The 26,458-nt window shown below is 39.0% G+C and overlaps 1 protein-coding gene across 1 annotated transcript; it reads right to left on the bottom strand.

Moving 5' to 3' along the window:
* Positions 1-1,792: 1,792 nt before the first annotated feature.
* On the bottom strand, positions 1,793-25,708 carry pxdc1b (PX domain containing 1b). The gene is made up of 5 exons (XM_041813698.1): positions 25,074-25,708; positions 4,617-4,708; positions 4,391-4,508; positions 3,813-3,924; positions 1,793-2,333 (listed from the first exon to the last, which is right to left on the bottom strand). Exons 1-5 carry the CDS (start codon positions 25,327-25,329, stop codon positions 2,210-2,212), a joined length of 702 nt encoding a protein of 233 aa, XP_041669632.1. The 5' UTR covers positions 25,330-25,708; the 3' UTR covers positions 1,793-2,209.
* Between the last annotated feature and the right edge of the window lie 750 nt (positions 25,709-26,458).

Below are 26,458 nucleotides of genomic sequence, written 5' to 3'. Positions count from 1 at the left end.
CCAAATTTGAGCCGGCTCACTGGGCTTCTGAGAAGTCAGAAATGAATCAAGCATAACATTCAACCACTAAAACTCATTTTTCTCTTCAGGAATGCAAGTAAATAACTATAATTTGACATATTAATCAAAAAATAATAATGTGCTTTGACACATGGATAATTCATGGATAAGAATAATAATTATATTTAAGCATTAAAAATATCATTTGGGTTAAAGAGCTTCTACATATTGGTGTATTAACCATTGCAGAAAGATAAAAAAATGATTTTGGTAATTACCAATGCTGTTAATTTAGGGCAGCTGTGGCATAAACCTTACTTTGGTTAGGGTTAGGGGGTCTAATAAATTTGTTAAGCACTGTATTTATATATATATATATATATATATACATATAAAAGAACTTAGCACTTTAGCACTACTAAATAAATAAAAATAAATAAATATAAAGATGAGTTTAAAGGCTCAAAATCTAAGAAAAAATTTTATTTTTTTGTCCAAAAAGGTCAAAACATGAAATTAAAAGTCAAAATATGATTCCAATTTTTAAATGGAGTGTCCAAAAGGTCAAACTATGGGATTATGAAGTCAAAGTTTTTAGATGATATACAAAAAAATGAGTTTAAAAAGTCAAAATATGATTTAAAATTAAAAATTATTAACCTAAAAGTTCAAAATATCATATAAGAAGTCAAAACTATGAGTTGAAATGCTCAAAGTATGAAATAAAAAGTCAAAATCCAAAGTTTGAGTCCTTATTGTTGGATGCAAAACTGAAAATTAGAAATCAAAACACATTTTCAGTCAGCTCTCCACGTTTTACCATTTTGAACAGGAATGAGGAATTTCAAACTGAATTCACCCAAATTTGAGCTGGCTCACTGGGCTTCTGAGAAGTCAGAAATGAATCAAGCATAACATTCAACCACTAAAACTCATTTTTCTCTTCAGGAATGCAAGTAAATAACTATAATTTGACATATTAATCAAAAAATAATAATGTGCTTTGACACATGGATAATTCATGGATAAGAATAATAATTATATTTAAGCATTAAAAATATCATTTGGGTTAAAGAGCTTCTACATATTGGTGTATTAACCATTGCAGAAAGATAAAAAAATGATTTTGGTAATTACCAATGCTGTTAATTTAGGGCAGCTGTGGCATAAACCTTACTTTGGTTAGGGTTAGGGGGTCTAATAAATTTGTTAAGCACTGTATTTATATATATATATATATATATATATACATATAAAAGAACTTAGCACTTTAGCACTACTAAATAAATAAAAATAAATAAATATAAAGATGAGTTTAAAGGCTCAAAATCTAAGAAAAAATTTTATTTTTTTGTCCAAAAAGGTCAAAACATGAAATTAAAAGTCAAAATATGATTCCAATTTTTAAATGGAGTGTCCAAAAGGTCAAACTATGGGATTATGAAGTCAAAGTTTTTAGATGATGTACAAAAAAATGAGTTTAAAAAGTCAAAATATGATTTAAAATTAAAAATTATTAACCTAAAAGTTCAAAATATCATATAAGAAGTCAAAACTATGAGTTGAAATGCTCAAAGTATGAAATAAAAAGTCAAAATCCAAAGTTTGAGTCCTTATTGTTGGATGCAAAACTGAAAATTAGAAATCAAAACACAAATTAATTTCTCTTCCCATATTCTTACATTTTTATCTTATCATTTTTACTCCTTACTTTTTCAGATTTAAGACTTAACAAGGATATCTTAAATCATCAAGGTTAAGTTTACATTTTTATACTTGAGGAAATCTGCAGACCTCAGACTGATGGGCCAGTATAACAGAAATATGATGTAATCTGCGGGCTGGATTTAACTGTTTCACGGGCCGGATTTGGCCCCCGGGCCTTGAGTTTGACACCCCTGTTTAAAAGACATCTCCAGTTTTCATCTGCTCAGGACTGCAGGGACCTCCACTATGGAGGCCACATTCATTCCATCCCTGTGGATCCACAATCAAGTCATTCCCGTTTCCTGTTTTCCTTGAAACATGATGATGATGTAAGGCTGTGATCGAGGCACACTGGTGATGCTGCTTAAAAAGCAGAAACTCCTCTGAAGGTTGCTGGAACGAGCAGCAGCAGCATAAACTTGGAGCAGCTATGCACAGCGTTGAGCCAGCACCCGTTTAAGGGTTAATTGTCCTCATGTCTCCATCAACAGGTGTCCCGTCTTCATTCCAGGATGTCAGTCTCAAAAGGGACCAGATGGTAATAGGAGAGGTTGGTGACATACGCTTCTGTTTCCTCGTCACACAAGTCTGTTTCCAACGGCAGAAACTCTGATCCATCATCATACCTGGCAACGAAACAAAGGAAACATCACTCAGAGGACAACATGAACCTGAGTTTGATTAACATGGGAATCAAAAGTGTTTGATTTGATTTAATGCACATGTTTGCTCTCTGCGTATCAGCAAATACAATTTCATCTGTAAGAATTTCAGCTATGTAGGAGTTATGTAAAGTCTTGTTTTGTGTCCTTCTTTTGTTTCCTTCACACACCCAGGGAAGGAAGAGGTGCACACACACACACACACACTTCCTGGCAGCATGAGGGGTCCTGGAGTTGATTCACATTCAAGCACTTCCACATTTACTCACTGACTCAAGGACAAACACTTCAGTCCTTACATTTATAGAAAACACAAGGGGCTGTATTTTCAGGAACCAATTTTTAACCCCCTTAGGGACTTTTTTGTCCATTTGGGCGGATTTTTCCTCTTTCTCTGCTCACTGTTTTGGCTGTGTTAGTGCATATGGTCTAATTTTTTGTAACAAAGTTTCTTTCTAGGCAAAATTTTTGATTTCAAATTTCAATTGCTCTAACAGGTCAGGGGAACACTGTGAAACAAATTTACTACCCTTTAAAGCCATTAAGGACAAAAATGTCCACTTCCAAAAACTGCTAGAAAAACTTAACAGATTGATATTTTTTTCTGCTTTTTTTTTTTTTACATAAATCTCTTAAACAACTTCAGCTGTGCTCAAAACTACCAAACATTCAATCATTTTGAGGATTTTAACTCTTTAAATGCCAGTTTAATAACTTAAAGTCAATGTTGTTTTTATGAAAAAAAAATGAAAAAACATCCACTTCCAAAAATGTCAATAAAAATAGTAAACATTAATATTTTTTCTGCTTTTTTTGGTCAAATATTTTGATCAACTTCAGTTCTAATCAAAACAATTGATTATTGAATGATTTTCAGGATTTTAACCCTGTAAATGCCAGTTTGATTACAGGATGGTCATATTTTTTCAAAAAAAAAACAAAACAAAACACAAAACAGTCATTATTTTACAGATAACTAATGTTGGGGGGGGGGGGTTGTTATTTTTAAATCAGTCATAGGCATGTGAAACATTAGCCAAAATACTGACTTTGATGCATTATCAGTTTTTGTGTAGCATCTGATTTAAAATTTACTATCCTTTCGAGTCACTTTTGGACAAAAACGTCCCTTTGACTCCCATTCAAACCACATTTTTGGATCTTAAAGTAATCAAACTGGAATTTAAAGTGTTAAAATCCTCAAAATGATTGAATGTTTGGTAGTTTTGAGCACAGCTGAAGTTGTTTAAGAGATTTATGCAAAAAAGCAGAAAAAATATTTATCTGTTAAGTTTTTATAGCAGTTTTTTGGAAGTGGACATTTTTGTCCTTAATGGCTTTAAAGGGAAGTAAATTAAAGTGATGCCTGAGGGTTAAGATAGTATCTATTAAAAACTCAATATGACACAAACCAAAGTACTGAGGAGCGGTCTTAATACTCACGTGTGCTCCACAGAGTCGGTGGATGAAGGTCGTTCCTTTTCCTCAGGCAGATTGTGATCAAAAACGATCGTTTCTGTGTTGGCCAGACAGAATCCATTCGACCGCATGATTTCTGAAAAGACACAGAGTCAAATATCTGACTAAATCTACATAAAATTATAGATGTCAACACTGAGTAACAACAGAATACCAGCACTGGGTTGTTGAAGTTAAAACACGGCTTTGTTCTGATGATGATTTCTAACATACACTCATGGATGAAAGTATTGCACCCCTGGAATTTTTGCAGAAAATACACCATTTCTCCCAGAAATCATTGCAATTACAAATGTTTTTGGTATACACATGTATATTTCCTTTACGTGCATTGGAACAACATAAAAAAACAGAAGAAAAAAGCCAAAATTTACATAATTTTACACAAAACTCATAATATCATAATATGAAAATGCACCACTAATTAAGATGAACCGCATGTGCAACCAAACACTGACAATTTCAGGTTAAGTGTGGACTTAACAGCATGAATTTAGAGCAGATCTTTAACATGGCTACAGCAACATGCCACAGATGTGTACCTGAGATCTTGATAGGACTCTCAAAGCACGGCTGGATCCTGTGGACTTTGTCGTTCCTCAGCACCTGGTCCAGCGGTGAACGCTCGAAGAAAGTCAGCATGACCTCTGACCTTGAATACTGTGTAAAAAAAGTTTCTGTATTTTAGTTTTCATTCACATAAAATTTGAAACAATCAACTTACTTCATTGCTCATAATGTCCTGATATAAAAATGCTATGAACTGACCTTGCAGGGCATGTTGATGGCATTCTTCAGCAGTCTCTCCACCTCGTTCAGTTTCTCCTCTATGTCGTTTGCCTCTTTGATTTTCACCAGCCCTAAAAGAGATAAATATGGTTGTGAAAATAAATCATCAGCTTTAGAGGAATTCTATCTTTTGTGCAGCCATATTATGTCATTCTGAGCATCAACATAGCCGATGTAAAACATTTCCTAAATAAATATATCTTTAAGTAATGACTTCCTAAACAGTGAGTGAGGTCACATTCCTTCTGGGTTTGTTGTTCTCAGCTCTGTGTTTACACTGACAAGAAGGAACCTCCTTAAGTTTACTTAAGCCTGATTTATGCTTCTGCGTCGCGTCGACGGCATAGCTACACGTAGCTCTCTGCGTCGTACGCCGTAGCCTGACGCGCACCTCCAAAAAATCCTAACTAAATGTCGTGGGATGCGGACCACAAGGGCTGTGATTGGTCTGCTCAAAATGTCATTCTTCATCCAGGTCCCTCAGTGGGTGAACCAGTGTGGTAAATCCACCCGTTCTCAGCCTCGACTCGTTTAGTGGTCGTACAGACCACCTCCGCAAACGTCTTCCCTGTGGCCTGCAATTCAACATTTACAACAAAAGAATTTGTTCGTCGATATCAGTGAGCTCCAACTCCAAACACATCCACTCCACCTCGGTCGCCATGACCAGAAGATAAACAAGGATTCGGATGTGACCCCTCTGAAACCACACACACACAGCCACACCCCCCTAATGGCATGGAGGTGAACTGCAGAGCGACGCGTTCCCTCGACGCAGGACTTCAATTGGTCAGTGACGGCGTCGCGCCACAGCATACCCAGGCCATCGATGCGACGCAGAAGCATAGATCAGGCTTTACTCACAATCAAAGGCTCAGACTTGTTTCATTCATGTGAACCCTCCCTGGCCAACGGTTAGTCCTGGCTCCACGCTGGGGAAGCAGGACGGCCACACCTATGTTGTCTAGCTGGAAATAAATCTTCCCCCAAGTCGGGTTTGTCTTGCTGACTGAATAAGCTTGTCCTCCAGGATTTTCCTATATTTTGCCGAATTCATTTTAACCTCTATCTTAACAAGCCTTTAAGGGCTTAGAGGCATCCCCACAGCATGATGCTGCTACCACCATGCTTCACAGAGGGAATGATGTGATTGTGGTGTGTTTGGTGTCTACTAAACATAGCATCTGTCTGATAGGCACTGTATGACTGTAGGTTAATACAACATAACATTAACATCTTTCTGATAATCTTGTTTGCTTTTGTAGGTCATTAAGGGACATCAGTATTAATTTCAGTTTGTTTCATTACCATTGAAAAACTCCTTACAGGAGCTTTAAATAGAGGTTATAATAAGGCGCTTGCATAGGCAAGAGTGATAAAAAGCTACACCAAAATAAAGGAGCGCAAATAATCCACCCTGAATTCATAGAGGCAGACCTATTAAAATGTGTGGTGTAATAAAAGGGCAGCTACTTTGACCTTCGTTATTTCTTCAGAGGTCAGAGGATCATGGTCTGAATTTAATGTCCAGATAAACAGTTGCCACCTATGCATTTGGAAAACAAGAATTTAATGCTGTAACCTTTTAAATAACACATCCAGCAGATATTTATGTCAGAACTATGTATCATTGTCTTTAGAAGGACACAGTGCTGCTGCTTTAATAACAGAGGAGGGTAAGAACAGTACCAGAGACGCTCAGGCTGTGATAACATGCCAATCCAGTAGAGCACTAGGAATGTAACATGAGAGGTGTTGGGAGTGTGAAATCAGCACTTTTAGTATCTGCGGCCGCCGCCCATGAGAGCGAGCAGCGAGCAGAGCATCGTTTTGCGGCCGTGCTGACAAAGGGATGTGGTGAGGAGAATAATAACGCAGACTGCAGACGCAGTGACGGGCCTCTGTCTACTGTAAGTGGTCACACAGCGGTTACTGTTACATGGAAGCACTGAGTCAGAAAGCCTGAAGCAACACTGTGCACAGTCACAGCCTCATTCATTTGTAATGGCCGGCAGTGATGACATCACACGGCGGGGGACGTGAGGAGCGACAGGGTTTAAAACAGTATAGGAACCAAGTAAGGCTCACAACAGTCTGAGACTCAGAGTGACTCTGGATCATATTATCTGGGGTCTCTTTTTTGATGCATCTTAGTTTTTACAAGGTTACTGACACATCAGTGCAGCTGTGGGCCCACGTTTCAGACCAAATACTAGCCCAGATACTTTAATACAGGGGTCTCAAACTCAACCACAGCAGGGGCCAAAATCTGAGTTTAGGTCTAACCTGACGGCCCAACAGGGAAAACATTTAACCATGAACTGTAAACCTTATTTTCACAGGTTATTCATTAAGGGGGAGAAAAACTGATAATAAATGATTTTGAGATTTAAAAAAGTAAAAATGATTAATTTAAATGCTCAAAATCTGAGATAAAAACTCAAAATATTAGTTAAAAAAGTCAAAACACAAAATCAGAAGTGAAAATAATGTTTTTTAAAAGGCAAATATATGAGATAGAAAGTAAAATCATGTGTTTAAAGGTCAAAATATGAGATAAAAACAAAATTTTGAATTAAAAAAGGTCGAGATATAACTTAAAATTTAAGATTGTGAATCCAAAAGGTCAAAATATGAGATAAAACCCTAAATTGTGAGTTTAAAAAGTCAAAATATGGGATTAAAAGTCAAAATTAGGACTTTAAAAGGTCAAAATATGAGATAAAACCTTAAATTGTGAGTTCAAAAAGTCAAAATATGGGATTAAAAGTCAAAGTTAGGACTTTAAAAGGGCAATATATGAGATTAAATTTGAAATCATGAAGTCACAATATGAGATAAAAAGTCAGAGTCAGAATTTTCCCATGCAAATTAAAAATATTAAATGAAAACACAACGCCTTACTTTCTATCTCACTATTTTCACTCTTTATTTTTTCTAATCTTTATGACTTAAAAGGTATTTAAAATCTTCAAGTTTAAATTTTTATTTTTATACTGGAGGAAATCTGCAGACCTCAGACCTGCAGGCTGGGTAAAACTGCACCACGGGCCGGATTTGGTCCCCAGGCCTTGAGTTGGACACCCCTGCTTTAGTACAAGACTCTTCAGTATGAGAGTGTTATTTGTTAACCTGGCACGCCAGATGGATTTGTTTTACACATCCATCTGGTAAACCTCTCATAGACAGCGTTTGGGAAAGGGCAGAGCCTTTGAAAAAACAACTCGGAGGGTGGTTGGATGAACGTTCAGTCTGTCACATCTTTACGGGCCAATCAGAGCAACAAAACACGTGACGTAGCCGCTACCCATGAGTAAAATCCATAGAGAACTGCATAACACTAACCATGTAGACGTGTCAGTACGCGACTTGTCATTTTTGAAAAAGAAACAACTCACTGCTGTTCTTTGTTCTTCCGTTAACGAAGAAATGTCATCAAGTTCTGATAAAACTGGCGCTTTAGCAGCATCCACGCTAATCTCTTCCACCATAACTGCACCAGCCTCTTGTTGCTGCTTGCTTTCGTCACAATTCCGCCGCGCCCAGAAGTCCTGCCCCTCGTTGCTGATTGGTCCTTTCACTTTCTAACCGGGCCCAGATGGTTCAGATGGGAGCTTTGCAAGATGGATTTGCCAATGAGAAACACAGAAACAGGCGTATCCATCTGCTTTGCAAGGTTAGTTATTTTTAGCAATGGATGGAGATACTAGCTGCACTGCCAACGCTATGTAGTCTTATGGTATCCTACCTTTCCCTCATCAAACTCATCAAATACACAATCCAACAACTCCAAAATGCTCTCATGGACAAGTTGTGACCTGCACATTCACCACGCTGTGAAATAATAACGTATAATTATGTAACATTACGACACTTGAAGCAAATACTCGGAACTACTTTCTGAGTAAACCACTGGGCGGAGTGACACAGTGCGCGCCTGTGGTGGTGCCGTAGTTATTTGGTAGTTCTGGCTTTGCATTTAGCTTTAAAACAACTCCGTCTGGTAATGTTCCATGACTATTTCTAGCATGCTGAATGTGCAGGTCACAACTTGTCCACGAGAGCATTTTGGAGTTGTTGGATTGTGTATTTGATGAGTTTGATGAGGCAAAGCTAGAATACCATAAGACTCCATAGTGTAGGCTGAGCAGCTAATATCTTTGCCCGCCAATCTAAAAATAGCTTGCACAGACAACTAAAGGTAACAAACCTATTACTAAGGCTATAGGAATTATGGCAATGGGTGAATTTGCCAAAATGTTGAAGTATCCCTTTAAGGGAAAATATGAAGAAAAATCGAGAGGGACCCAACTGCAGTCAAGATGGCCGACATGGGCGTCGCTATATATCCAATCCATGCCAGAAGTCTCAAGTGGAAGTTTCTTCTTCGTGTTGGACTCAGCTGACAGTGTTTGTCAGTCTTTTTTGCACCTAAGTCTAACCCTTGGTGCTGGATCTCAAATATATATCACCTTCCCCACTGCCTTACCCTGAACCTAACCACTCGGGTTTTAATGCCTAAGCCTGACCTTAGACGTACGGACTTCCGGTTGAGACTTCCAGTATGGATTGGATGTATGTCAGCCGTCTTGTCTGCAGCAAGGTACTCTTGGTACTCTTGGAAAAATCTGAGTCCAAAATCATGTCCCAAAGTCATGCTCTCAGAATATTAAAATGAGCCCTTAAGTTTTGCTACAATAATGCCTCCATACACTCACAGTATGCATACCCGAAGTTCACATGGAAACAGGGCTGGATAAGGAAGAATTTTTTATCATTTGTTTTCAGAGTGGGTGTGTTAAGGATGGGCGGCAACCATCAAAACTCATCTCATCCTATTAAAACTCAGTTTAGTCCACATTAAGATCGACTCTCTGAAGAGCATAAAGTCCAAACCCTGCCCTGAAGTGATGACAACCCTCTCTAATTCATATTTATGGGGATACTGAGAGTTCAAAAAGTCTCCATGCTGTAAAGTTAGTTCTTCACTCAAAAGAAGCACATTTTAGTTCATAAACAGGACTGAAGGGCTGTAGAAACAGAGTTTAAGTTTCATATATCTACTCAGGCTGTGAAGAGTACCAGAAAGAAGACTGTTTGATGAGATAAACTTAAGTATGCAGTTACTTTTGCAACAGCTTAGTTGAAGTTGTGCAAGATTTAATCGTGTTAACCACAGTGAATAGTTTGTATGTAGTTGCAATTTGCCATGCACGCTTTGCCAATTAGTAACAGCAGATTCATCACATACTTGCTGCCATCAGAAGAATATAAGGAATGTTAATGAGCTGAATTTATTCATAAACAAGCAGCTGTTAGCTAGAATCTTATATCTATGTTGATTCTTTCTCTTTAACTAGAGTATCTCACTGTGTCAGAGTTCTCTGTAGAGTTCCTCTTTCATTGCTGCTCCTGAATAATGAAGCTAAATCAGTCAATTAAAGAGGTTTGGCTGACTTTAGCAAAGTTAATGTGGGTCCCCAGAATCAATGAGAGTGTTTAAGGGCACCAAACTCAGGGGTGCACTGCTGACTTTGTCCAAGCAGGAGGGCGTGACAAAATGCAATCAATCTTGACGCTGAAATTGCAGAGCACCACTTAATTGCCAGAGTCGCCCCTCCTTGTGCTCCTCTCCTCCCACCGAGGCACATGGGAAAACACTAAAAATACCAAACGGGCGCATGCAAGGACAAGAAAACAAAGCAGGTTTCATCTGCAGGGATCTCAGGTTTGCAGTGTTTGTTGAAATTACAGGCTGGTCCTCTGGTAAATGTCTTCAAAGACGCTGGCACTAAGTGCAGCTATGTACTCTTTTCACCACAGTCCCTCATAGTATTTCCTCCAGTTTCCTGTGAAGAGTCCATTTCCTGCATTGGCTGCCTGGCTTTAGTGGTCCTGTGTGTTAAGTAAGAGCAGCATGTCACCGGCATGCTTCTGACATGATTCACTTAGTCCCAGATAGAGCAGGGGTGTCAAACTCAATCACAGCAGGGGCCAAATTCTGAATTTGGGTCCAACTGAGGGCTGAGCAGGGTCCACAAACTTTCCACCTCATTTTCACCAGCAATGAATTATGGGGAAAAAACCTTAGCACTGATGAAAAAGGAGTTTGAGATTGAAAAGGTCAAAACGATAAGTTTAAGGCTCCAAAATTCAAATTTATTAGCTCAAATGGTTTAAAAAATGGCATTTAAAGTCAAAATAATGTTTTAAAAGGCAAATATATGAGATAGAAAGTTGAAATCATGATTCTTAAGTCAAAATATGAGATAAATTCAAAATCATCAGTTTAAAATGTCAAAGCGTGAGAAAAACATTTAACTTTTGAGTTTCAAAGGTCAAAATATGACTTAAAATTTAAAATTGAGGATCCAAAGGGGCAAATTATGAGGTAAAAGTCAAAGTAAGAGGCTAAAAAGGTCAAAATGTTAGAAAAAAAAATTATAATCATGAGTTTTAAAGGACAAAATATGACTTAAAATTTAAAATTGAGGATCTAAAGGGGCAAATTATGAGGTAAAAGTCAAAGTAAGAAGCTAAAAAGGTCAAAACGTTAGAAAAAAAAATCATAATCATGAGTTTTAAAGGACAAAATATGACTTAATATTTAAAATTGAGGAACTAAAAGGTCAAAAAATAAGATAAAAAATGAAATTGTGAATTGAAAATGTTAGCAAATGAAATAAAAAGTCAAAACCATGACTGTGAGATGCAAAACGAAGAATATGAAAGGAAAACAAAAATGTTTTTCACCACATTCCTGACTTTTTATGTAATTATTTGAAATTTTTAATTTTTTAGTTCCAGAGATGTAATCATATCAGCAATGAACTAAATGTGTGACATCTTAGTGCACTTAAATGCATCATATTTTCTTTATCTGCACAGTAAAGTCCCTGTCCTCATAACCACTACTGAAACAGCACAGTGGTGTTAAATGTATAACAGGAACTCGACTGTGACCGAGTCATTCTCCACCACATTATCTAAGCTCTCATCAGATGTTGCAAGCAGCAGTTATTTCAAAGCTGTGCTCTGTATGGATCTGATAAGCACATGTCAGCGGTCCAACACATTATCACTGAACCGCTAACTCTCCACTGTTTCATCAGCGTGTTATTTCTGGACATCTCTGTCAGCACACAGCAAGCAACACAAACCTAAATAAGCACTCACATCCATGAAGGTTATAGGTTTATTATAACAGTTATTGTCTGGGGCTATGTGTGTAAAAACACACTCACTTGTTAGAGATATTTCTAGAAAGTTTCTGTTATTTTAGGTGAGTTTTAAGCTATTGATATGCAGTCTTAGTGCAGTTTTATTAACACTCTTTACTTTGTTAAGTTACAGTTTTTGGTGATTTTTTTGAAGTTTTATCATTTTTTCTCATCACCACTTCCACCATTAATTGCTTTATTATTATTATTATTATTATTATTATTATTATTATTATTATTATATGATTTTATTCTGTTTTTTTCCCACCATGGAAGTGACAATAAACGTCTTGAATTTCAAAATGTTAACCTATTGTGTCAGTAGTACTGTATGTTAAGCTCCAGTATGTTAAGCTTCTTTATCAGGGTGATTTCATCCCATTTTACATTTACTTTAACTACAAACCACTGGGACCTACTACAAAGTTTGGGAGAACTTTTTACGGTCCATCTTGGCGGATAAAGAGGTTAAAGCCATGTGAAATCTGAGGATAACTTTACCTATGACACAGCTGCAGACATGATGGAGTCCCCTCTCCCCCTCCTCCGAGGCTCATAGTTGAAGGTACTAGCTCATTTAGAATTAATTCAATCACAAAACCAGAGCAGCACTGTTAGAATAAAATAGAAAGATAAAAAAAGATTAAAAAAATAGAAATTCATAACTGGCTGGTGAGACTTTTTGTTGTTCCTCCTCGTTACAATGACGTTCTTGTTTGAGTCTTGCTTTTTCAAATGCTTTGATTGGTCCGCTGGACAACATGCTGTCAGCGACACACCTGCTGAACAATGTCAGCACTACTGTTGCTGTCTTTGTCCACGGTTGTATTTTACTGGGAAACAAAGTGTTCCTAAACAGGACACTTTTATCTGGGAATATTCAGGCTGTTGCTGTCGATTGCTGTGGTCGTGTGGTTGCCAGGATAGTGCCGATTTGTTCGAATACACATACCTTTACACCCCTATACCATACCATAAAACGTCATACAATATGATACCATATGATAAAATGCCATACAGTACAATAAAAGATGAAAGGATATGACACAACGCCATGCAATACAGCCCAATACCATACAATACGATAAAACACCATACAAAATGGTACGATACGAAATGATGCAATATGATACAACACCGTTCAATATGATACAATATGAAACGATACGATACAGTACAATGAGATGCAATAAGAAACACTATATGATACGATATGATACAATGTGATTTGATAAGATACAAAACAATACAATAAATGATACAATACAATATATGACATGATATGATGGACAGAATCACCCAAGTTAAGTTTACACGTATACCACCGAGGGCTAGCTAAGATTCAAAAAACTGACACAACTTGCTGACAAACTTCATTTTATGTTTTTTCTTTACCAGCTGCCATATCAATATTATTTTCACAGGTTAAACAAATAAAAGTTCTCTTGATTTAAGAGCCAGCCAGAGCCAGCTATTTACAGGGACCATTTTTTTTAGTTACACTGAGTTATTCACCAGCATCTCAGAAGCTAACTTATGGAGTGTTTTTTGTTTGTTAGTTTTTTTTTTTTTTTTTTGTCTTTATGTTTTGAATATCAAAAACCCTTTGTAAAAAGCACCATTAACTTCTTGGGCACAAATGAGACCGTTTAAACAGTTAAAACTCCCGTGAGGGACTTTAGTCTTCCATGGATGACACTAAAGGCCCAAACATACTCGGGCAGAACGTACGTGGAACGGACTCCGGAGAGGTCCGCGCAGACTCAAAGCGGATGTCCGCAAGGCCCGTGCGCACGAAACTCAAATTTTACAACCACGCAGACTCCACTCCACGTACTGGTGTCACACAAAACACTGCTTGGCATGTATTTTTCACATCGACCCGCATTAAATGTGACACCGACCTGCATTTTATTCCTCTGTGCAGCATTGACGGGTGAGCGGTGACTCCCAGAGTGGAGAAGGAGTGGGGCTAGGCTAAAGTTTTCACGTGTCATTTGGAAGTATTGGAAATGTTTTTCCACGTCAATACTTCGCATGTCCTTCACCAACATGGCATACTCCCCTTCCTCGTCTCTTGTGGCATTTAATGGCCGTACATACCAAAGTCATTTAATTTTATTGCTTTGCAAAGCCAGCAGGCTTCGTCAGTGTAGGACGCCATGACAAAAAAATGTAAACAACGCACAAGGAGGGAAATGTCGGATTGTCACGGAAATTTCACAGGAAACTACTACGTGGCAGTGCGCTCAACTAAGGAAGCTCTGATGACTGCGGACATTCTGCACAGAGTCCGCTCCGCTCAAGTATGTTCGGGCCTTTAGTCTTGTCTCATTCCTGATCCTTTTATTCAAGATTTATTTGGGGGCTTTTTATGCTTTGGTCCATAGAGGAGAACAGTGGATAGAGGTGGACAAAGGTTTGAGAGAGTGGGGAGTTACATGCAGGAGAGGACTCAAGGACAAGGAGGTTAGACTGGAATCTGGCCTGCCTAAGTACATGGGACTTAGCTGCTCGGTGGTGGGCCCATTACTGATCATGATTTTTACATGATTTTGTCTTTGTGTTGGTAGTAGCTTTCAGGCCAAAGTAGAAATATCAGGCTTGTTGGTGATGGTTTGTTTTGCTTGTGCTGATAATAATTAGGCATAGTTATGAATTTTAGTCTGTTTAACAACCACCTAAAAACTGTGTACTATAATTTAAAGTCACCTTAGAAAAAGCCAGTGTTTATGCAAAGCATAGATAGGTTTTTGGCAGGAGCTACCCATTAAAAAGATAAGTATGTGTTCTCCTGTGCATGTGAAAGTCATGCTTTCTGACAAGAACAATCCTCTGCTTTCATTTTACAGTCACTTAAAGTGAATTTTTGCCGTGGATAATGTAAACCAAGGATGCATCTGCAGCCTGCTCTCACTCTCCTCATCTGACACCTAACCCACAGTAGTGACTTCTGACTTTAATTATTCCTTTAAAAAATAAAGCCTTTTTCCTGATAGTCTTGTTTTATTTGTCAGTCACACGGAGGTGTCACAAATGATTTATTTCTCTTCCATAACCAGTTAAAACCCCTGAGGGAGTTTTAAGTCTCTCACAATCCTCCAAACCTGATAAAACCAGGATCCAACAGTGCTTTAAATGTCCAATAAAACTGATGACTTACACATTTCTAAGAAAAACTTTTGAGTGATCTCAGACTCGGCCTGCGTCAGCGCTCCTCTCAGCGATCTGATTCACGTGGAATGTGAACCATCACTTCCTGTCTGCGTCCACTCTGGGGTCAGATGTAGAGTAAGTGTTATAAGGCCTTCGCAGAGCGGCGGGACTAAATATGGCAGGTCCACTCCTCTAACAGCCTCCCTCTCTGTCTGGCTCATCATTACATCAGTGTGAAAGCTCTGCACGCCTTCCTTGTTGCCTGGGTGCAGCGGAGAAACAGGAAAACATGAGCAGAGCCAGAAGCTGGAACAAAGTGGACTGAGATAGGCCAGAGCTGAGGGCTTTAAATCTGAAGGGTAATTAAGAATGCAAATGAGCTACTGAATAGAGGTAGGACTTAGGTAAGGAGGATGTCATTAACCCTTCTGTTTACTAACATCATTGAACTGTCGCGTTCCCCTGAGTTTAAACAAATGATTCCTTCTGTGCTGTTGCCAAACTCCATTTATCTTCTTCAGGATATAAAGATGGATAGGAAGTTAAAAAAAGAAGTGAAAAGTGAGTCACAAGGTCTGAAATGTCCCTTCCCAAAATGCACTGCACTCCTCTCTGGCAGCCATGAAGCTGTAAGCTGTCAACAAATGTCAGCTATTTCAGTGGCTGAGCAGGAAGCAGAGCTTTCCAGTCGCCGCTAAAGGGATGTTTCCAAAACATTCTTATAGGCTCAGTGAGTAGAGACAAAGGGGAAGTGCCAAGGAGACTTTGTGGAGATCATACAGACTGAACACGGTGGGACCTCTGCCCAAATTGTTGGCAGAGCCACAGCACCACAGTGTCAAAGATCCGGACCCTGAGGGCCAAAGGTTGGGGCTGCATTTGCCCTCTGCAAAGACCTGCCTGAACGCAAACATAGCAGAGCATCGCAGCGTGGTAGACACCAGTCAGTACTGGAATTAGTAGAAAGTAAATATGTTTCATGTGTTTTCACAAAGCAGCCATCTGGGTCATAATGGTGCAAAAACAGGGGTCTTCTTTCATTTAGAGTGGGGGAAAAAAATCACTTCATAAGCCAACAAATCAGCAATCTTTGAATTTAAGTTTAATTTTTAAAATTTCTATCATGGGTATGTTCAAGTTTTCCTGCTGTAGTTCTCAGGAAGTGAACTGGCACCTCTTGGAGACTTGGAGCACACTCACACTATACAATCCAAAACCATGACCAAGCACACTTGGGCCATGAAGTCCAGTTTACATGATCATTCTGACCGCGCCATATCACACCCAGACACTTCCTTAGCCTTGGCACAGATGGAAGAGGCAGGCTTCAGGGTGGTAAGATCGCTCTTGCATATGCACAGGTAAGATATGCAACTATATTGCCAAAAGTATTCGCTCACCTGCCTTGACTCGCATGTGAACTTGGGTGACATCTTATTCTTAATCCATAGGGTTTAATATGACGTGGGTCCACCCTTTGCAGCTAGAACAGCTTCAACTCTTCTGGGAAGGCTTTCCACAAGGTTTAGGAGTGTGTTTATGGGAATTTTTCACCATTCTTCCAGAAGCGCATTTGTGAGGTCACACACTGATGTTGGACGAGAAGGCCTGGCTCCCAGTCTCCGCTCTGATTCATCCCAAAGGTGTTCTATCAGGTTGAGGTCAGGACTCTGTGCAGGCCAGTCAAGTTGATCCACACCAAACTCTCTCCTCCATGTCTTTATGGACCTTGCTTTGTGCACTGGTGCACAGTCATATTGGAACAGGAAGGGGCCATCCCCAAACTGTTCCCACAAAGTTGGGAGCATGGAATTGTCCAAAATCTCTTGGTATGCTGAAGCATTCAGAGTTCCTTTCACTGGAACTAAGGGGCCAAACCCAGCTCCTGAAAAACAAGCCCACACCATAATACCCCCTCCACCAAACTTTACACTTGGCACAATGCAGTCAGACAAGTACCGTTCTCCTGGCAACCGCCAAACCCAGACCCGTCCATCAGATTGCCAGATGGAGAAGCACGATTCGTCACTCCAGAGAACGCGTCCCCACTGCTCTAGAGTCCAGTGGCAGTGTGCTTTACACCACTGCATCCGACGCTTTGCATTGCACTTGGTGATGTATGGCTTGGGCTTGAGCTAATCTGAAGGCCACATGAAGTTTGGAGATCTGTAGCCATTGACTCTGCAGAAAGTTGGCGACCTCTGCGCACTATGCGCCTCACCATCCGCTGACCCCGCTCCGTCATTTTACGTGGCCTACCACTTGGTGCCATATTACAACATAATGTTGAATCTGTGCTCAGGCCTGGTTAGGCCTGGATTAATGTGAGTGATGGCCAGAGAGGATCTGCTTTTGGGGCCTTGTGTAGGTTAGCCCTTACCTCCAATTTACACATACAAGGGCTGTCAGTGAAAACACACTACAGACTAAATCACTTCCTCTCAAGTCAATCAGGGCAGTTCCACTGTCCACGCTTTGGTCCGGCTCCAGCTCACCCTAGAAGTGCCACTCCACTCTGCTTTGTTGGAGAGATGCAGCAAGTCTATCTTCGGTGCTGGTCCACATAGAGGAGATTGATCCAAACAGCCGGAAAGATGGGCAAAGTATCCGCTCGACTTCAAAATACAACACAATGCATGGACTCCTGATCGTAAATCATCACATCAAAATTGTGTCTCATCCTGCAGCATGAGCGAAAAGTCATGGGGGGGTCAGTGGGTCAGAGAGCTACAACAGTGCCACTGATGAGGAAAAGTAACTTAAACAGAATTTTGCATTGAACCACACATCCCTTGTTGTTAAATGTTTAACTTCATAATGAACACAGTCATGCTGGAGGCCATTAGATCATTGAATCATGTCAAAATAAGTCAATCCCAAAAAGACAAAATAATCGACTGTTGACATACTATTCCTGCGTGAACTTGCAGTTCCCTTTGAGCTCTGCTCTCTTGTCTCTGCTTGGGGTGCTTCTCGTGCTCTAGACATGGTTTCAGTGTGGAAGGTCGCACTGACTATGACTTGAACAAGTGACCATCCCCCCCCCCCCCCCCCACAGTCCCCAACCGTAGCGCTTACAGACTGAGCTACTGTTACCCCACTCTTCAAGCTGTAATTGTATCAAATGAATTTTGGTAAGTAATACTATCTCAAAGTATTTATTTGGCCAAGTGAGAGGCCTGGACCCTGGACAGGCCTCTCACTTGGCCAAATAAGAATTGATAGTGCTTGTTATGGGAAGGGATTACTGATGGACACTTGGCATGGCAGCCTCTGTCATGATCGTGTGAAGCTGTTTTGGGACTAGCACAAAGCACAAACCACTTAACACATGATGCTGTTTTAAATGCCAGAGTTACAGCCAAAGACTTGGGCCCACCTAGCAGCAACCTTTAGTGTTGGAAAATAAAAGCCACTATAGAGGTGCAAAAAACTGCAGTACCAAAGAATCAACATCTTTATAGCCTGGTTCCAACAACACTTACGTGTTAATATGTTAAGGCTTTGTTGGTATACGTTGTATTGGGAGATGGCTGATCAGAAATCTGCTTCAGAAACCAAAGAAAGTTGCCATTGGGACCGTGGTCATATTTTACACAATTGATGGGCAGCACCAATAGCAGCAATTCTAAACCCAGATCCACAACACTGTCCTGGTCTTGCACCAGTGATGACATTTAATGTAATAAATCAGTGTTACTCAACCAAAGAGCCAAAGTGTTGAAAAATACCTTTGCAAGAGCCACAATCTAAGCAGTGAAAAGTGGCAAAAAAAAAGGCTTGAAGTAGCAATAAAAACAACTTAAAGATCGCAAAAATGGTCAAAAAGTGGCAACAATGTACAGAAATGGGTGAAAAAAGGGCAAAATTCACATAAAATGGCAAACAACTCGGTGAAAAGTGGCAAAAATGGGGAGAAAATGGCAAAAATGGGTAAAAGTGAATAAAAATAAATGACAAGAGGCAAAAATGGTCTAAAAGCATCAAACACAGCAAAATTGTGTTAAAAGTGACTTATATGGGCAAAGAACAGCAAAAAGTGGCAAAAACGGATATAAAGGGGCAAAATTGGTATAGAGTGGCAAAAATATGGGTGAAAAGTGGCTAAAATGGGGAGAAAGTGGCAAAAATTGAAAATAAAAATAAGTGACAAGAGGCAAAAATGGTTGAAAAGCAGCAAACACATAGCAAAAGTATGTGAAACATGGCTAAAATGGGGAGAAAGTGGCAAAAAACCAGCCACAGATGGCCAAAAATTTCAAAAAGCAGCAAAAATGGATGAAAAGGGGCGAAAATGGGGAGAAAAGGTGGGAAAAGAGTCTGAAGGAAGCAAAACTGACTGAGAAGTTGCAAAAAATGAGTTACAGGTGGCAAAAAATAGTCCAAGAGTGGCAAAAAAAGGTAAAATAAGAATGAAAAGTGACTAAAATGGGCAAAATGCAGCCAATAGTGGCAAAAATGGGCAAGTAATAGGAAACACGCGGTATTTATAGCAATAGGTAGCTTAAATGGGTGAAATTTGGCAAAAAAATGGTGAAAGGGGCAAAAATGGGATAAAAGTGGCAAAAATTGGAATATCATAGCAAAACTAGTTTCAAAAATGGGCAAAAAAATGGAAAAAAAGGGTATTTAATAGCAATAGGTAGCTTAAATAGACAAAAGGTGGCAGCAAATGGTGAAAAAGGGCAAAAATGGGGGACAAGTGGCAAAAAGAAGCTGCAAAAATAGGAACAAAAAGGAAACAAGTGGTATCTAATGATGAAAGGTAGCTTAAATGGGCAAAAAGTGGCAAAAATGGAGAAAAGGGCAAAAACTGGAAAAAAAAAAGTGGCAAAAAATGGGGAAAAACTGGCAAAAAGAAATTACAAAAATGGGCAAAAAGTAGTAAAAAATGGTAAAAAGGAGCAAAAAAGTTTTTAAGGTGTTTTGGGGGAATAATATTTAAGATTAAGACATAAAAGAGCCACAAATATCACAAAAGAGCCACACGATGACTGTTATAAATACTTGAGCTATTTCCAGTGGTGAAAATATTTGCCTCAGATCTGATTGATGCCCAGTAAAATGTCCTCAGCTTAACTCAAAGAGCTAATTTCAAGATGAAAGGGTTCATTTCGCATATTCCCACGGGGAGTCCAACTTTAAGGCCAAAAAGAGGTGAAAGGAAGTCCTCTCAGACCATACAGCCTTTTACCTCGTAAATATTGACCAGGATTTAGAGACATGCTGTCAGCATGTTAGTCTGGGGGTCTAGCAGCTTTATGATAGTTCTGCTAATGCAGCATTCAAAAGTGAACTTTGTTAAATATTAACCCGTCCAAACAAAAGCATGCAGTCTGGGCTCTGAAGCACTTTAGGATGAGATTAGCAGTAGCCCCTTATTTATGATGTTAGTGGTCTTTTTTGTTTCCCCCTCTGAGTGTATATAATGTATTACCTTAATATCAGTTCAGCCCTAGAGAGCAGCAGTGTCTAAACAACAATACAACATAGGTTGTCCTCATAATCCTCAACTGCATATTTAAAAATGTCTTATTATCCACACAGCTCCTTCAGCTGCATGGTCTGATGATAATCCACAAAAATGTTTTTCCTCTGAGCAAATACAGCAGCTGTTTTTCTACCCGAGTCAAACTGTAAACAGGAATATCCCTTAGCAGGGTTTCCCTGTGCAGACAACAACAGAGATTTCCTCCTAACGCTGAAACTTCTCTGCTCTCAAACTAAAGATGCAAAGTTTCAACTTTCTGCGTTCAAAGTGAGACCAAAAGAAGTCGTTCTGCTAACATTTATTTTACTGTTAACAGCCTGGTAGAAAATCAGTTTTAGGAAAGCTCATGTATTTACTGCACAGACTTTATGAGGGGAGAATTTTGAGCTTTCCTTAACTAATCCACTTTGTTTATTGCTATTAACAAAAAATAAGTATGAACCACCACTATTGGAAGTCAGAAACACGGAGAGGTATCACTGAGGCTGCATCTAAAACAACATAATTTAATAATATTCATTAAATGACCATGAAAACATCATCATTTGTTTAACTGTTCACTTTTTCTGCCCTGTAAAAACAAATCTGATATGTGATTCATTAGACAGATAGCTAAAGCAAATCAAAAAATAGAATTCACACAGAGTATGTAGTGTGTTACAGAGTCTGGAATGCTCATTTTTGTGTATGCAAAATGTCTGACTGGTTGGTTCAGTACAGTTGGGCAGGATTTGACACATTAAACACAGGTCTTTCTTGCATTTCCACAGCCAGTGTCCACCCAGCCTTGCTTGTGGTAACAGGAGATCTGTCTCTTTTGAGATCTGTACCTGGCTAAGTTTAGTAACGAGAGCCAGTCTCTTAGCTCCCAAAAGACTCTTCATTTGGTATCATTTTGGCTTTTTATGCCAGTTAGAAAACACCAAAAATGGCAAAAAGGAATCTGTCTCACAAGTGGGGCTCTTAGAACTGGTTCATTTACGAATGGCTTGTAATTTGTCGTCTTGATTTGAGTTGCTATTAATTTGCTAAAGTATACTGCAGCTTCCTTTAATAGTATATGGGCAATGGTTTGGATCAGTTTGCACAGGCACCTATTCACAGAGGATACAGTCCTTGCCACACTGATTGTGGGTTATAGACTTAATACTAGCACTGTTAGGTACATGTCTCCCCCAGTCTCTTCCTACATTTAGAAATAAAGGCAAAAAGCTTGCCATTCTTTAGACCAATCATCAGACAGCAGTGAGTCTGTCTACACCCTTCAGGGTCAGAATGGTAGGCTAGGCTAGGTACCCAGCAGAAGAGTAGGCCTACTAGAAAGTAGAATAATGGAGACACATTATTTTGATACTGATCCCAGCTTTTACAGCCAGCGGGTAAAACTGACCTATTATTTGAGTGCATTGATTTTCATATACAGTGCTGATCTCGAGCAATGATTTAACCACAGACAATTAACAGCTCATTAACCACAGAAAGAAAAAGAAATCCTTTTCAGATGATAAAATGTCACACCTAAAATCGTCTAAGAACTGATCACTATTTCCTGAGGTGTTAGGTTTTTGCTTGTTGTATCCATATAGAAGGTGGTTTATGTGTTTGATTAGACAGTTTAGTAACAGAAATGTTTTACCATGGCAGCGTCAACTGTCTATCTCACTGATCATCAACTGGTGGCCTAGGGGCCACATCAGGACCCCAAAGCTTCCTGCCTGGCCCCTGAAAGATCATTAAATTCAGAAAAGGAGGAAAAGAAGATGTTGTTTTAAGAGTATCCTTTGGCTTTAAATGTCTGCAGCTGTTAAATCCATCCCACAAACAAGGAATATTGAAATAGTTTGAGAATGAATTAACATTTGATCTGTTTTTTCAGAAATTTACTGTCATAATCAGTAGATATTTTAAAAAAGGGTTAAGGTTGGCAGAAGTGCTGAAAAAATGGCCAGGAAATTGGTGAAACGAGGTTAAAATGTGGCAAAAATTGGTTAAAGGAGGAAAAAGGGGCAAAAAGTATCATAAATTGGTTGCAAATGACAAAAATAGTTCAAAAAAGTAATGAAAATGGGATAAAAATAACCAAAAAGAAAAGAAAAATGGAAAAAAAGAGTGGCACAGAGGATAAAGCATGCGGGAAAAGTGGTTTAAAGGGGTTAAAGAATGGCAGACATTGGGCTAAGGAAGCAAAAAGGGGCAAAAAGTATCAAAAATGGGTTAAAGTGGCAAAAATAAAGCAAAAATAGCCTGGCAAATTAGTGGAAATGTGTTCAGGAGTGGCACACAAGGGAACTAATTGGCAGGAAAGTTGCAAAAGAGGGTTAAAGAGTGGCAAAACATGGGTGAAAGTGGCACAAATTGGTTAAAAGTTGCAACTATTGTTGAAAAAATGTAATGAAAAGAGGTTATAAAGAGGCAGAAATGGACAAGAGTGGCACAATGGGGGAAAATATGCAGAAAAAGTGGTTTAAAGGGGTTAAAGAAGGCTAAATTTGGGTTGAAGAGGCAAAAAGGAGTTAAAATTAGTTTATACTGGTGTGAAATCACAATTGTGGAGGGCCCATTCTCTGGGATTTTCAGGGGCCGAGCCAATTCTGTTGTCATGCCTGCTGCACGATAGATAATAGGGATAGATCTCACTGGTGATGCCTATAAATGTCCTGAGTTTTGAAAGAAATGACAAATACTACAATCATATGTTAACCAGACCAAAATCTATATTTATTTTTTGTGTATTTGAAAGTCCGGCCCCCACAGTGTCTGCTGAGGCTAAATCTGGCCCTTGTGCAAATGTATTTGATGACCCCTGGTCTATCTGCTGGTATGAAATAAAACAGAAAAAAATAATGGTTTCTTAAGGGGTAAAATTCACCTATTTGGCAGTTTTTAGGAGCAACAGGATTTTTATAAAACTTGGATTAATGCAGTCGACTCAGTAAACTTTTAGGAAAAGTCAGAGACTGAGAGACCTCAAAATTATATCAGTACAAACTTAGACAAGGTTAAAAAACAGTCTTGAGTAAATTTTACTTGCCGCAGTTCTAGAGTTAATGTACTTTTATATGGAAATGCACTATTATGTTTCACCATATACAGCGCTTAACAAATTTATTAGACCACCCTAACCCTAACCAAAGTAAGCCTTATGCCACAGCTGCCCTAAATTAACAGCACTGGTAATTACCAAAATCATTTTTGATGTTTCTGCAGTGGTTAATACACCAACATGTAGAAGCTCTTTAACCTCAATGATATTTTTAATGCTTAAATATAATTATTATTGTTATCCATGAATTTTCAAATTTAATGATTTACAAAACAACTGAAAAAATAGTAAAGCACATTAATATTTCTTGATTAATATGTCAAATTATAGTTTTTTACTGTCATTCCTGAGCAGAAAAATGAGTTTTAGTGTTTGAATGTTATGCTTGATTCATTTCTGACTTCTCAGAGAAGCCCAGTGAGCCGGCTCAAATTAGGGTGAATTCAGTTTGAAATTCCTCATTCCTGTTCAAAATGGTAAAACGTGGAGAGCTCAGTGAAAATGAAAGAGTCCGCATTAAAGCACTTCATGATGCTGGATGGTCTCTGAGACAAATATGGCAGGTGGTCTAATACATTTGTTAAGCACTGTAGATATAGAGTTTCATTTTTCTAATATAGACATAGAAAAATGTTTTCATTTTTCTGATATATAACTTCTGTCTATTGTGTTCTATCTTATATATGGATATAAAATGTATTCATATATTGTTTCTTCATTTTTCAACTTATTAAAATAGCTGAGTAGTACACAATCTGCCTCTGCTTCTCCATCATATATTAGTGTTTATATATATGTGTGTTTATATGTATGTGTGTGTATATATATATACACACACACACATATGTATAATTTATTTATATATATTGTGTGTGTTTTGCAAAATACCTATCATACATCACATATATCACGTATCAGAATATTCTATTGTTGTTCAGCCCACTATGAATATTAAAATACACCGAGCCATGTGTCCTGTATCATACCTACATGTATGACGTTTGCAGAAAAAAAAACATGTGAAAATCAGTTTAGTATTCAGCGAGTTATGATTGTTTAAATGCGCTGACACTTCATTGCGCCTGCCACACAGATCACACTGTGGCGTCTAATCTTTATTATGTCTATGCTCTCCACTTCCCACAACATCCCAGCTTCCCAGCTTCCCCCGTCAGCAGCCAATCAGTGTGCTACATTCATGCCGTCTTAAAGCAGCAGTAACTTCAACATAAACATGTATCATGAACATCTACATTGCATAACTAAGGGTCGTTACAATCTATATATTGTTTAGGAGAATGCTAAACCTGTGAGTTCTGGTTTCTGATTTAAACTGAGGGGGAGGCGGGGGGGGCCGGTGACTTATGCCCATGGCCCCAGGGTTTTTAGTCACGCCCCTGCTGAAAGAGTTGTCCGCATATGTAACGTAACAGAGACAAACACTGACTGCTCCAGTGCTCTGACAACGCTACCTCCCTCTCCACGGTAGCCTGCTGTCCCGTTATGTAGCCTACGATCACACCCACCTTCTATGAGCGGAGACTTGGACAGATCTCTTCTGTCTTCAGGAAAGGACTCCGCCAGTCTTTTAAACAGCCGTCCCAGATCCGAATAACTCCGATGCAAGTACAGAATATTCCTGTCAGACCACTCTGTCCTGATCTCGAAGAAGTCCTCTTCCTCTCCCCGCTGGCTGATGATGAGTCTGCGGATCCCGTTAACCCAGCAGTCCCGCACAAACATGTTGACCAGCGACGTCCCTTCAAACACAGCCGATGCCATTCCTCAGACGTCAGTCCAGCATGCTGCTCTGGTCCGGTCCGGTCTGCAGGAGGATCAGGCGTCTGGAATGACGAGGAAAGTTTGCGAACTTTTCAGTCTGTCCTCTCCAAGCAGCTGTCTGTGAGTGAGGAAGAGGAGGAGGATGACAGCTCAGATCATCACATGCGTAATCTCAAACGTGGCATGATTTGAGAAAAAAAAGCAACATAGTCTTTAGAGTCCAAGAAACCGCCCCTGTAAAACTGATTTGGTGATATCGATCCAACAACAGTTTATCCTCCACGTCATTCTTTCAAACACGCTGAGAAAACGTCCCAAAAGTCCAAAGATCAGTGCTACGTCAAGAGTAAGGTTCCCCTTTTACTGTCCCCTAACTCCACATTTGACTGACTGGCTCTGCTGCTGCTCCTCTTTCAGCAGTTTCCTCCCCTCTTCTTCCTCCCTCCTCCTTCCTTCCTTCCTCCCTCCTTGACAACAGGGTATTATTATGCAAAGAATGCAGGGCTGCATAAAGAAAACTGTCCATCTCCTCATTTAAAGACAGGAGAAACTGTTTGGTTTAATCTTTACTCAGAAGTCTTTTAATAGCATGACCACATCTTCTCATATAAGTTCAGTTATACAGAACTGTGAGAAAGAATCTTTTTTTCCATATTTGTCACAAATGTTTCAGATCACCAAGCAGATTTTTATATGAGGCAAATTCCCGAGTGAGTATTAAAGGAAGTTTTTAAATGATTTAATCTATTAAGGCGCAGGTGTCAAACTCAAGGCCGGGGGGCCAAATCCGGCCCATGGAACGATTATATTTGGCCAGCAAGATGATGTCGTATTTTTATTATTACTGGCCCACCAGTATGACTTCTGCAGATTTCCCCCCGTATAATAATGTAAACCTCAACTTGGTTATTTAAAATATCCTTGTTAAATCATAAAAATTTGAAAAATTAAAGAATAAGAAGGATTAGATAAACAGTGAAGAATGTGGGGAAAAAAACGGTTTGTGTGAATTTCATATTTTCAATTTTGCATCTCAAGATTACGACTCAAACTTTTGATTTTGACTTTTCATTTCATGCTTTGACCTTTTCAACTCATAATTTGGTCTTTATATGTCAGATTTTTATCT

The sequence above is a fragment of the Cheilinus undulatus genome, linkage group 19 (genome assembly GCF_018320785.1).
Source record: "Cheilinus undulatus linkage group 19, ASM1832078v1, whole genome shotgun sequence".
Classification (NCBI taxonomy): domain Eukaryota; kingdom Metazoa; phylum Chordata; class Actinopteri; order Labriformes; family Labridae; genus Cheilinus; species Cheilinus undulatus.
The sequence above is the reverse complement of the archived record's forward strand: the minus strand, read 5'-3'. Positions and strand labels throughout refer to the sequence as shown.

What these genes read in the sequence shown, in the direction of transcription:
- pxdc1b (XM_041813698.1), bottom strand. Translation starts at nt 25,329, where the DNA reads ATGGCATCGGCTGTGTTTGAAGGGACGTCGCTGGTCAACATGTTTGTG. An exon ending in CCATCAACATGCCCTGCAAG is followed by an intron (nt 4,509 to 4,616) that starts GTCAGTTCATAG and finishes TTTTTTACACAG; the next exon opens with TATTCAAGGTCAGAGGTCAT. An exon ending in ACCGACTCTGTGGAGCACAC is followed by an intron (nt 2,334 to 3,812) that starts GTGAGTATTAAG and finishes TTTCGTTGCCAG; the next exon opens with GTATGATGATGGATCAGAGT.